At 42.4% G+C, this 13,077-nt stretch overlaps 1 protein-coding gene across 1 annotated transcript in view; it reads left to right on the plus strand.

The window, feature by feature from the left end:
- The window catches only part of robo4 (roundabout, axon guidance receptor, homolog 4 (Drosophila)), a gene marked incomplete at its 3' end in the record, with an annotated part of 16,599 nt that extends 3,528 nt beyond the window's left edge, over positions 1 to 13,071 (plus strand). Inside the window, exons 3-18 of the mRNA XM_008302839.1 lie at positions 1,592 to 1,749; positions 2,742 to 2,862; positions 2,967 to 3,105; positions 3,868 to 3,995; positions 5,201 to 5,316; positions 5,399 to 5,630; positions 5,726 to 5,847; positions 7,758 to 7,929; positions 8,064 to 8,261; positions 8,729 to 8,771; positions 9,539 to 9,651; positions 10,403 to 10,729; positions 10,854 to 10,958; positions 11,157 to 11,304; positions 12,336 to 12,563; positions 12,722 to 13,071. Of these exons, the coding sequence (XP_008301061.1) occupies positions 1,592 to 1,749; positions 2,742 to 2,862; positions 2,967 to 3,105; positions 3,868 to 3,995; positions 5,201 to 5,316; positions 5,399 to 5,630; positions 5,726 to 5,847; positions 7,758 to 7,929; positions 8,064 to 8,261; positions 8,729 to 8,771; positions 9,539 to 9,651; positions 10,403 to 10,729; positions 10,854 to 10,958; positions 11,157 to 11,304; positions 12,336 to 12,563; positions 12,722 to 13,071 (2,700 nt within the window). The remainder of the gene's footprint in view (positions 1 to 1,591; positions 1,750 to 2,741; positions 2,863 to 2,966; positions 3,106 to 3,867; positions 3,996 to 5,200; positions 5,317 to 5,398; positions 5,631 to 5,725; positions 5,848 to 7,757; positions 7,930 to 8,063; positions 8,262 to 8,728; positions 8,772 to 9,538; positions 9,652 to 10,402; positions 10,730 to 10,853; positions 10,959 to 11,156; positions 11,305 to 12,335; positions 12,564 to 12,721) is intronic.
- Positions 13,072 to 13,077: the final 6 nt, after the last annotated feature.

Raw genomic sequence — 13,077 nt, forward strand, 5'->3', positions numbered from 1 at the left:
ACCCTGAATCAGCTAGGATAGACTCCAGCCCCTGGCGACCCTAGTGAGGATTAAAGCGGTGTATAATAATGAATGGATGGAAATCAGTCAAAATATTAAATATAGATTTTATCATTGAAATGTCAATGTAAAATGTTTTGGTTAAACTTCTTTCTAGTGAGCCACAGTTCATCCGTATGTACACAAACTGCTCTGTAGTGAACTGTACGATTTACACATTCATGGAGCTCCTCAATCCCAGAAGTACTGTCTGAAACAGGACACACACAACGCTTAGGAGATAACGCTTCATTTGCACCTGCAGGAAAGGTTCAGACATTGCAGCAGCTAAACAAGTGTGTGTATGTGGACATAGAATAAGACAACAAAAATCAAGTAAGAAATAAACAATATGATGTATAATGTGGCTCTAGATATACAATTAAAAATCCTGTCATGGCTGAATTAGCATAGTGGAAATATAACCTAGATATTTGTATTGCTAAATATACTGCGTCACCATATCCTGGTTGCTCTCTGCTCCACTTCCAGCGCTATTTGGTCAAGACAATACACATATTCTGCAGGTGTTTTTCCAGCTCTGCTATTAATAATGTATCATCTGCATAAAGCAGGTCCCTTAAGACAAGCAATAATACATTCAAAATGACTGAGCTTTGAATGATAAATTCTGTCTGGTGTTGTTTCAATAGAAATGTTTTGACGTGGTTAAACTTTGCTGTGCTCACAGTTATAATAGTCCACATAGATTTGGAAAATTTAAGCTGTTATTAGTGTGGATGAAGTCTTTATTGCATTATTATACATTATACGTCATTTGATATATTGCTTGTTCTGGTGTGAAAGAAGAATATTACATGCGTACCATGAATCTCTCCATCGTTGTGGTGGGAATTTCTGAATGAAACCATGAGGAACATAATTGTAAAACTGACTTATGTCATGCTATAAATGTTTTATCAACACCTGAGGTTATCCTGGGAAGGCCCCAGTAGAAAAATGCATCCTCTGAAAAACATGCAAACACTGTGATTGGCCATAATTCTGATTCCAGTAATCATAAATGTATGTTCAGTGTGTGCTGTATATTTTCTGAAGTCAGCAATTTCAGCGTTACTACACAGCTGAAATCCTAAACTCCTTCACAGTAGAGGTTCGGGGCAATGAAGACGATGCACAGACACATGCAGAGCTGATGAAGATGTGGTTACAGGGACAGAGGGCCACAGGAGTCCAATGTCAATGTTTGCTGGAGTCAAACAGTGATGCTAATTGACCTCAGAGCCTCACTGTTGACTCATCTGGATCACAGTGAGGCCGCGACATGCAGCAGCTGCCGGTGCTCGTTTGTCAGTTTTTACAGGACATACAGCTTCAATAATAGAAGAAATATAAGACATTTGCAATCATATCTCTGGACACAAAAAGAGGTTATTACAGCAGAAAACAAATAGTTGACACTGATCATAAAAGGACACAAATGAGAATTTCTGTGAGGTTTCAATGTTATTTGGACTGTAGTGTTTTCATGGCTCCTGATCAGACAGGACTTCATCTTATCCAGTTTAACCCTTTCTCTGTGTTGTTGCAGTGTTGAAGGAGGAGTTCAATGTGGAGCCCAGTGATGTGGAAGTGGCAGAGGGGGAGGTGGCTGTTTTAAACTGTGAACCTCCAACTGGACATCCGGAACCTAATGTTTACTGGAAGAAGGACGGCTTGCCCATCAACAGCAGCGACCAGCACTACACAGTAAGCCCTCTGAATGCACCTCGGTATGCAAATGTGACAGCATCCGAGTCTGCTTTAATTAAAACTTAGGATGTTGGTCCTAAACAGGTCAGCAGCATGTTTGAATGTGCACCCTGGTCGCTCATCTGTAAAAGCTGCACCGGCAGCAGTCTTACTGAACCATCACATTAACGGACACACACGGAGAAGCAGTGGTACTTTGAGTTGTGTGAAGTGATTTAAGGAAGGATTTTTCAACATTTCTGCTATAATATTGATCCAGAAGACCTCACAGAGATGTTTACTACATAGTTTGTATGCCAAAATCACAACACACCTTTTCTAGATTAAAATGAGAACACCGTATGCCGACTTTACTCCAAAAAACTAAGGTGTGACTGCAGGAGTTACCTAAATATGGCTGCTCTATGTATGCATATGTGTGATGTACGAGACAAAAGCTATACGTCGTCTTTTATCACAGTGTTAATATTATATATTCAGGTCAAATGATAAACAAACCATGCAAGGATAAATTGAACTAGTGTAGAAAAAACGGTGGTGCAGGATGGTTGTTGACATTTAAATGAGCTCGGTAGCTGCAGGCGTGGCAATCACACTCAGACTAACATCAAGCCAGGAGCGGAAGGTAAATGCACAGCGATATTAAAGGAACATTGTGTTTGCATTGTGGCTGTCTCTAAGTGTAGCCCTGTGGTAGACTGGTTACCTGTCCAGGGTGTCCCCTGCCTTCGCCCTGAGTCAGCTGGGATAGACTCCAGCCCCCCTCAACCCTAGTGAGGATTAAGCGGTGTATAGATAATGGATGCGTATTAAATGTGCTCTTTGGTTGTAATTCCTAAATGTCTAGCACAACATATCTATTAAACCCCTATAAAAACGTTCCCTGTCCAAATATTCATGGACCCGACTGTGTATATGTTTCTGATATACCCCTTATTGAACTGTGGGTCCTGTTTTTTTTCCTCACTCTTGTCTGGACTGTGCTGCAGGAGCTGAGTGGGAAGCTTATCATCGCTCCTGCAGAGAAGAAGCACTCCGGCGTTTATGTGTGCGTGGCCAGCAACACTATGGGGGTGAGACAGAGCAGGGCGGCTCGGCTCTCTGTGCTGGGTGAGACAACGTTCCAAAAACAAGTCATCACGGTTTTAGCAACACTACGTTTTCAATGCAGTGCTTTGTTATCACCTCTCATCATCTCTTCTCTTCATCTGCAGCCAAGCCCACATTGGTGCTGAAGCCAGAGAATGTGTCGGTAAGATTGGGGGAGTCTGCCCAGTTCTACTGCCGAGCTAAAGGTGACCCTCCGCCTGCTGTGGTCTGGAGCAGAGAGCAGGGGCCACTGCCCAACGGCAGGTACTTTATTTTGCAAGATTAGAAATATTCCATTCATAGAGTGCACTCAATACCTGACCATCACTGATTTGTGTATCATATGTTTACTTTGATATTGATGTGATGCACGGATTATGGGAACTGTTTGTTTCACAGTGTTGAAGCCGAACTTCTTCCTCTTTCTTTGTCACTTCTTACTTTTTTTTTTTTTTTTACAAGAAATTGACATTTTAAAAAAGGATTTTTACGTCTCTGATTTGACATACAGCTTAATTGCAAAGTAATAAGACTACATTATTGTCAAACTAAGCTTGTCACACAATAATAGTTTACTACAGATTGGGAAATGTGGTTGCATGAAATGCTTAAAAAGAAGAGAGTTTTTGCTCCATAATCTCAGATGTGCACACACGACAAATTTGGAAAATAATGGCGCATTACCAGATACTATTAAGATTATGGTGCCAGAGGGAGCAATCAGGGATCAGTGTCACCACCTCACATCATCTCATAGGGGAGCAGAGGGAAACAAAATAGAGAAAGTGGTAGAACAACGTGCCGTAATGTTAATATGTTGATAATACTTTGCAAAAAATATCTGAACACAAACAAGTCTGCATGAAAAAATGTTTGGGAAGATGTGGACAGCATCATTTGTAGATTTTTCAATATAAACTGGAGGTGAAACTTTAACCACTAAAGCTAATTCTAATATCAATTCTTTTGTACGAGATCAGGAGGATATTACCTTTGAAATGAACCGCTTTACCTATGTGTGAACAGGTATCTCGTAAACCCAGACCAGACTCTCCAGATCCACTATGTGACAGCCCAGGATGCCGGGAGGTACACCTGCACTGCTGTCAATGATGTCGGGGTGATCACTGCCAGTGCACAGCTACTGGTTGACGGTGAGCTTGTGTCAAAATCCATTTTGCAAGAAATAAAATCTGTGGAGGTTTTGTCATAGCATAGCTATGAGAGTGTACAGATATAAGGGAGAGGACAGGGCGTATTGATTGCTCTACTTTGCTGTTGTGATTGATCTTGGCCTGTATGTAACAAGCATCTTAGAATCACTTCTTGAATGTCAGTGAAGTTTGAAGTAAGACTAAAAACACTGTATCACAGAGTAGGACTTCAGAAATATTGTCCCATACTTACTTTGAGGAAGGAAATCGAATACTCCCTGCACAGAGTGTGATGTTTTCATTTTACAATACTCATTTTCATAATATATTCTAAAACTACATTATGCCATGATGTTGGTGTCAAACATTCCTGTGAACACTGTGGCTCAAGAGCAGCTCCGCATGGTGTAGTTTATCTGATTAGACTTTGGAGCATATTTCTGCAAGAGCCTGCATATTAGTGAGACAACACTGGCTTCACAGAAACTACTGCGACTGACATATGGAGACAGAGATGATGGTTTATGCACTAATCCTTCTTGGTGTTGTTTTGCTCCTGTCACATCACTGTAGGCTCATTTTTCACAGAAATATATGTTTCTAATATATATGAAGTCCTGCACCTCTGTGGAAACAGTAGGGGCACACAGGCTTTGGGGTTCTCGGGGTTAAATATAAGGCTGCATGATGTTGACATTGCAATATTTTGATTTATACATTGTACCATGATGACTTGAATAACTATATTAAAAGCAGAGCTGGTTCTAGAATGTTTGGGGTGATTTTGTTGCTTGTTTCGACTCTTAGACACTTGATAAATGTGGGCCCAGGGAGGATCTGGGCCGTTGTCTCAAAGGTCATTAGTCTGGGTGATAATGCATTCCGAAAAGCAATCTCCAGTGACATGTGAAATGTGGGTAGTTAATAAGGGATTAGGAGTAAAACACAGTGGAATGCAAGTGGAATACTTATAGAAAAGTCAAGAGGAGCTGAGGATGCTGCCCAGAAACAGGACATCCTTGCAAACTACTGGAACTATCTCATATGTGGCTGATGTGGAAATCATCCAGTCAGAGAAAACACACAATACTTCAAAACGTTTTTAGAAAAATTACATTTTGCTCAGTAACTATTTAGTTTGTCCTGTTTGTACGTGCTTTAAAAGAAATGTAATGTATAAATGATTAAAACATTTGTGTCTCAAGATGCTACGAGCACGAAACAGAAGGACCTCCACAAAGAGCTGTCAGCCCTGCGAGTCATTCTGGAGAACATCATCATCGTGGCTCCTGGGTCTAACACATCCCTCGTGAAATGGAAGGTATGGAGAAGCTGGTTCTGAGCAGTTGGCAGAGTGCAGGAACAGAGGTTTAAGATCCATGTTGTGTCTTCTCCCTGAGCAGCTCCAGTCCCTCCCAGCTCAGCCCCACTACCTCGACGGCTTTGAGGTTCTGTATCGCTCTCTGCTGCCTGCCACCTCAGACTGGACAGCACAGAAGGTGACACCGGCCAGCTTCCAAGCGCAGGTGGGCCCTTTAAAGAGAGGCTACAAGTACGAGTTCAAAGTTCGTCCCTATGGCAGCAGCTTGTATGGGAGGGAGAGCAACACTCAGCACCTCAGAGTACCTGAAACAGGTGGGAAAGGATCTTTCCTTTTGCTTTTTAATACACAAGTTGTAATGAACTTAAATATACAGTTTAAGAGATAATAGTCATCTCCCTTTGTGCAGTGCCCAGTGCTTCTCCGCTGGATGTGTCCATAACAGTGAGCCATGAACAGAACAACACCATTCGTTTGAGCTGGAAGCCTCCTCCTCATGAAACCCACAATGGCATCATACAGGGGTACCAGGTAATGACAGCAGAACAGCACTACAGTGCCCCAGAGTCAAAAGTGTAGTATCACCTCCTGGAAGAAACTGTAGGTTCTTAGAAGATGTAAGAACATTCAACTAAACATTGCATGGGGAGTGTGTTTCAAGCCCTTATGTCATCCATTACAGTCATGGGATGTAGATGCGGCATCAGATGCATTCTGTCATATGTTAATTCCATCTAAGCGTTATGCAGTCTTTTTGTAAACTAAACAGTGAGCTTTTGGTTTGAGATTGTTGGGTCTCGAGTTTCATTAAACTTTAATTTCTTAACATGTTTGTGTAATATGAGTAAGTTGCTGTCTTTATTTTGTAGTTAGAGTCCGTAAGAAAAAGTTACTGAGCAACTGTCCACTGGTGCTGCCAAATAATGCTGGCAGGGTGATCAAGAGTCCGGAGTGGAAGCTTTGTTTGATTCGTAGTAGTCATTTCCTGTATGCCAGTAGTTTAGTTTGTCACAGCTGGTCTGAGAAGCCAGAGGGTCCTGGTGGGTGGCTGAGATAACTAGACTGGAACTAACTATGACGAAATGTGGCAGAAACATTCAAACTGAAAAATGACTAGAGGTGAAGACAGGGAAAGACTGAACTGGACTCAACAGCAACCAAAGACTGGAACAGAATAAGTGATCTTAGCATCCTGTTGTACAAGACTGATTCAGGACATTCGCTTAGCCTTCACTTAGGACACACAGAGGAGACTGCTCGCACACTTCGTGGACTAGGATTATGGAGAGTTTTCACAACAATCTGAATCTGGCAGGACTCTGGAGCCAGAGGACGAGCAGCAGAGAAGGTGAAGGCTGTGTGGAGAGAGCGTAGCAGGTACAGGTAGGAGCACAGTAATGGAGGTGCTCTGGAGGTCTGTGAATGGGTCCAGGTGTGACTGACAGGTCACAAATAAATCAGGTCACAAAACTGGCAGCAGAACTAACAACAATTAGAGCAGATCAAGGATAATGCAGCAAAATGTGTGAGCTGGACTGACTGAGGTGAGTCTTTGTTGGGTGTAGGTTTGAACAGTTTTTGTTTTTTGTTATTGCAGAAGGTGGTAGTTGGTATCAGGTGATCCAGTCTCCTGCATAGCTGTGTTCACTCCTGAAATTAGGTCACTGGCTTAAATTAGGTCATTAGTAGTTTGAACTTTAAGATTCACTCAGTCCATCCATCCTGTAGCTGTACACACTTTATCCTGCAGAGGGTAGCAAAGGACTGGAGTCTGTTCCAGCTGACATTGGCTAAGAGGCGGGGTGAACCCTGAATGGGACGCATGAATACTCACTCACACCTACGGCCAAGTGACAGTCGGCAGTTAACCTACCATGTATGACTGTGGGAGGACACCAGAGCAGCTGGAGAAAAATCCCACACAAGCACAGGGAGAACATACAAACTCCACACAGAAAGGCTCCAGGCAACCAGCAGGTTTAAAACCAGAACCTTCCTGCTGTGAGGCGACAGTTCTAACCACTGTACTACTGTACCACGCCAAGGTTCACTCAAATATGTTAAAGTATATTTACAATTACATTTGTGTGTGGCTCCAGCCCCCCGCGACCCTAGTGAGGATTAAGCAGTGTACAGAAAATGGATGGATGGATTTGTGTGGTTCCTAATTAGGATATTATCATTCTTTAGCTGAGTTTATCTGCAGTAAACGTATACTGTAGAGCAAATAAACATCATACATGTCCAGTTTAACTGTCCACTCACTTGAACTTATCCACACTTTCCACCAAATCAGAGTCCAGAATTTGTAGTAGTTGTGGTATGAACACCCAATAGGCTACTTTTGTGCAATATTAAACCATTATTTAATTGTATTTTTTTAGCATTTAAAAAAGGATCAGTGTCCTTATCTCTCTTAAAGGTGCAATCTGTTTCTCCAGGTGTGGTGTGTGGAGTCTGAGGAGCATCAGTTCCAAAACTGGACGGTGGATAGCGGCCACCACAACCTTAATATCTCCACTCTCAAACCAGGGAAACGATATTGGATCACCATAGCAGCAGTCAACGGAGCTGGAGTGGGAATGCTGAGTGACGCTCATGGATTTGTCATCAGTGAGAAAACCAGCTCTTTACTTCTCTATCGGGATAGTACATGAATAAATGTAGCGTGTGATATAGCCACACACAAACAGAGAAATTCTCATTGCATTTTACCCAAATTAATCCACCTCTTGTTTGCCACTCAGATCCACAGTTAGATGGTCCTCCTGAATCAGGCAGCCAAACGCGAGAGCTGTCACATGTCATGGCCCTGTTTCAGGACCCAGTGTTGATCGGCAGCATCGGTGCTCTCCTGTGGTGTGTTCTGATGGTTGCAGCTGTCTACCTCTTCAGACGCCACAGCAGGACAGGCCGCCTGATACCAGGACATGGCAAGGCTAAAGGTGTGTATGCAGACTTCCTAAATGTCAGAAAGATGCTCTGTATTTAAAATGTAAAACTGAATCTCAGTTGTGTCCGCTGTTCTTCAGGACTCAGTTTATTTTAATACAATTGATTTTTATCTATAGAACGCAAATTCGTAACATACGTCATCTTGAGGCGCTTTACATTGTGAGGTGAAAACTGTAGAAAACTTACACAGAGAAACACAAAAAAATCCAAAGTTTGCTTTGGATTCCCTTTAAACAAGCACTTGGCAGCAATGGGAAGGAAATCAACTTTCCTTGGGGTTGGTGAGGCCAATAACTGCAGATCAGAAATGTGTAGCTCCAGATCCAGTGATACCTACAGAGAGAACAAGACCCACACTATAGGAGAAAAGACACAAAGTTGATGACATGGTTATGTTGTGTCTAAAGATCAAAAAGGCTGTTCATTATGTTATGTTAATATTTTTCTTTTTCTGTAGGTTTGCGCAGACTGGCCAGTGAAGATCTCATTATCAAACACAGGTAAAGTGGAAAGCACCTTTATGTTTTATAATGTACTGACACAAAGGTCACACAAAAAATGAAAACCCCCAAAGCCAAGTCTTCTTTTTCAGCTTTATTTACCGTCTTGTTGTATCTTGGGTCTTGCCTACAATCACGATGGCTAATGCTGTAGCTGTGGTTGCAGTACGAGGAGAATGCTATGTTGTGTGTGTAGGTGTTGTAGGCAAAGCAGCCACAAAACTCTGAACATGTAAGCAAGTCAACACAGTCTGAGCTTGAAATGTTGAAGTTGCATGATATTCGGGAACCATATCCACACAGACTGATGTATCACCCAAAGCACTGAGCCCCTCCTCACTTCTTTCTACTGGTTAAATGAGCATAATCGCTCATTGGAGGAGAAATAAACATTTATTAAGTTCAACACTGCCTATAATAGCAAAAGATTCAAATCTCAGACTTCACTGATGAAAAAGAATGAGTTGAATGTGAATCCAGCCAACAGCCTGTTTATATCAAGAAAGACACAATTTATCTATTTTTATTTCAAGATGTTTTGAAAATATCAATTCTGAAGTTACTATCAATCTTCACGTCAGTGCAGAACATGAGTATGTAAATCTGGACACCTATTCATGAGCAAGCAAGCTTGATGAAATTAAGACTCATTCAAGTATTTTCACTAGAAATGATATAAAAGCAGTATAAACATCTCAGTTTTGTTTACACATTTTAATTTATTTTAACTGGATTTTCTCTCAAATGACATGTTGCCTCCTCTACAGGATGGCAGCTCCAGATTCACCATGGATCTCTGGAGGCTGGAGACCTGCTTTCAACCAGAAATATCAGGACTTATGGGCCCAGGGTCAGAGACACCCCGGGATCAGGAGCACCAGTGAGTATTGATTTGCAAAATGACACAGAAAAAAAGTGAAAAAAAATGAACAATTTTCAATGAAGTTGGTGGTGACATCTATTGAGCTTTGGATAATAAAGTTTTCTACTGTTAGTAGGTTTCAAGGGTGCTCTCACATTTAATCTGTTTGGTTTGGTTCAAATCAGTGCTGCTTTGATTAAGCCAAAAAAAAAAAACCCTGCTCAGTACTCATGGGTCAGATCTCCCATCTTTGAACTCTTTCATTTTGATCTCAACAACAGACCTGTAAGGTGTCGTTATTGTATCATGCATAGTTGTGACATTATTGTAATAATAAAATCTGTCCATAGTCAGACATGTTGACACTTTCCAGTGCACTCAAAACCACTTTTGTGTCCTGCTACAATAGGTTTCTCCAGAACCACATTGTGCCATGATGACAGACACACAGATTCACAAGGAAAAAACAAATCCCAGCTTCATGATCGCAGCTGATAAATATTCAGATTCTGCACTATTTCCAGGTTATAAACAGTCACATCTAAGTAAATTAATGGCATTGATCATGTCTGAAACCAACCATTATTTTCACTGTTGAGTAATCTGTCAGTTATTTCTCAATTAATCAATAATTTGTTTGATCGATAAAATGGCAGAAAATAGCATGATATTTCATAATGTTTGATGAAGCAACTTGTACGTAAGGATAACAAACTCCTTTACCAAAGTTTACTGAGAGTGTGACCCCAGATCCCCTTTGTCTCATTAGGCCTCCCAGCCTCATCCAAAAAGGACAACGCCTGCCTGGAGTCAGCTGTCCCCATCGTGACTGACAGCTGCGGTGTCTATGGCACTTTTTATGTGGACCTGATGGGCAACGGCCTCAAGACCTTCAACAGTCCTGGGCGTTGCCCTAAAAGGCCTCATGGTTTATCCCACCAGCAAGGAGCTGAGACCATCCAGATATTCAGTCAGCCTGCCTCCAAGTCCTCGCCCCTCAGTAGCCGGGAGGCTCTTCCGTGGAAACAGGCCATACGACCTCAGCCCAAGATGGGTGTGCTGAGGGAATCATGGGAAAAGAACTGCGGCAAACAAGGTGAGTAGTGGTGGACAGCTGGGAATGTGATGTTAGTGTCACTGCTAGAGTTTCTTCTCTGTTCTTTGATCGTCATCCCACTTTGTCCATCAACACTAGACTGACTCATTTGTTTCCCCCCCAGAGTTGCATGCAGTGAACAGTGTCCCCATCCTGTCCACAAGGAACCAGGCTTGTCCATCCAGTGTCTACAAACAGAGACTCAGTCACATACCAGCAGGCCGGCACGGTACTCCCAAGTCTCATTCAGATCATTATTATCAACACATTGTCCCCTGTCCCTCACCCCCGCTCACCTCAGAATGTATTATAACCCTTAAATTTAAAATGTTGCTTGTGGTTGAGCCAGAATATGGAATAAAAGTAGAAATTACATATTTGTAAACAGTAACCATGATTTTTTTTTTTTTTAAATTTATCCATCCAGGTGGACATCCAGATTGTGGTAAAGCTGCTGTTTGTCCTCGTCTGCTGCATTACTCTGCATCGCTGCACCTGGTAGACATGCTGCCTCCCCCACCACCGATGCCCACAGAGGACAGTGCAGATACACACAGCTGCACCTCAGATGAAGGGTAAGACAACCATGCAGGTGTGAGATCATAAAACAGAGACTTTGCTGCAGCAGTAATTTTCTTGCCGATAGCATGAAGAAGTAGCGTAGTAGTAAACTATGGGCATCAGGACAAATCTTATTTTTTTGTGCTGAACTAATTAACACTTCTATTCCTTTGCATTTTGTATACAGCGAAGGTGCTGTTAAACTCTGTCTGCCCCTTATGAGGTTGGAAATATTTAGTAATTTTAGAGTTTGACCCACCAATGTAACTTCTCAGTTAACTTTTTAACCTTCTGAACTCACTGTGCGGATTGGCTGAGTATGCACGGGCTGAGGAAAGACACAAACTAAACCCGAAGACAGGTTTAATGTGTTTTTTCAGGTAAATTACAGCAGTGCTGCAAAGTAGCCTCACAGAGACAGGCTCCTGAGAATGCTGTGTAATTAGTGACACTTAGAGGTGCTGTTAGGTTGACGTTATTATCTTGGAACTGAGGCATTTCATACAATAGTTTTACATTTTGGGAAATATGCTTATTTGCTCTAAGGTAAAGTAAAGTTAGATTAAATTGTCAATACCATTCTTATGTTGACACATTAAATTATTCTATTTTTTACACACTTTTACATCTCCACAAGGGTAAGAGAGCAGAGTGTAAGAGCAACATGTCTTCTTATCATTTAAAATAGGATTTACATCTGAGCTGTAACAATAAATCTATTAATCTATTAGTTGTCATTTTGATAATTGAATAATTAAGTAATTTGTTAAAAAAAAATCGAAATGCTCAAATTGTAGCTTCTTAATGCAAATATTTGATAGCATTCTTTCCTTATCTACAACCATTAATTGTTCATTTTTGGCTTGTGGACAAAACAAGACATTTGGTGACATTGTGTCGCGCTTTGGGATGGGAATTGGCATTTTTAACATTATTTTGACATTTCATAGACCAAGCAACTGAATAATCAACAATGACAATAATTGTTAGTTAGCAGGAACAAACACACTTCTTACATGCGTGTCTTTTGTATTTCCCTCGTCAGCTCCAGCCGCTCCACAAAGCTAACAGTGGACACGGGCTCTCTCCAGTCAATATGTCCTCCATCAGGTCACCATGGGCAACCTGGACCAACCACCAGCAGCTGCCCCTCCTACAGCCACCTGTCCACTGCATCGTACTCCATGTCAGCGGATAACGAACACGGTGGCACACTGACAGCACAGGAAGCCACCGAATACCTGGAGCTCAGTCCTAAACCGGAGAGATGCAGGTACAGACTGGTGTTGGATGCAGCTGGCTTTTACAGTGCACACTGAACAAATGCTTATACAACTATGTGTTATTTCCCTGCCACTTAGGCTCATACTGCACGCAGACTACATTAACATGCACAGTATGTAGTTAGCTTCCGTTCCTGTCTGTCAACAGTGTTCTCCCGGAGCAGCGTCCCTCCCTGCCCCACCACTTCACCCCCAACCTAGGCTACCTCTGTGGCCCGGTCCGCTCCACTCAGATGGAGGATGACACCGCCGCCGACGAGCCTGAGCTCCCACCCATCGGCTTGCGTCGCGCCCGCCTTCAGAGCACGCCGTCGTCCTGCTACAGCGACTGGGACAGCTCGCTTTGGAACACCTGGAGCTCGGTCACGGATGGAAACCTGGCCAGTGCCCGCACCAGCCTCATCAGCTCCGTGGACAGCTGCTACACCAACGACAGCACCAACTTTGCCCGTCTACTGGCTGTGGCAGCAGAGACCATGAGTGGAGCCTCTTTGTCAGGTAAGC

The sequence above is a fragment of the Stegastes partitus genome, unplaced genomic scaffold (genome assembly GCF_000690725.1).
Source record: "Stegastes partitus isolate 25-593 unplaced genomic scaffold, Stegastes_partitus-1.0.2 Scaffold1891, whole genome shotgun sequence".
NCBI lineage: Eukaryota > Metazoa > Chordata > Actinopteri > Pomacentridae > Stegastes > Stegastes partitus.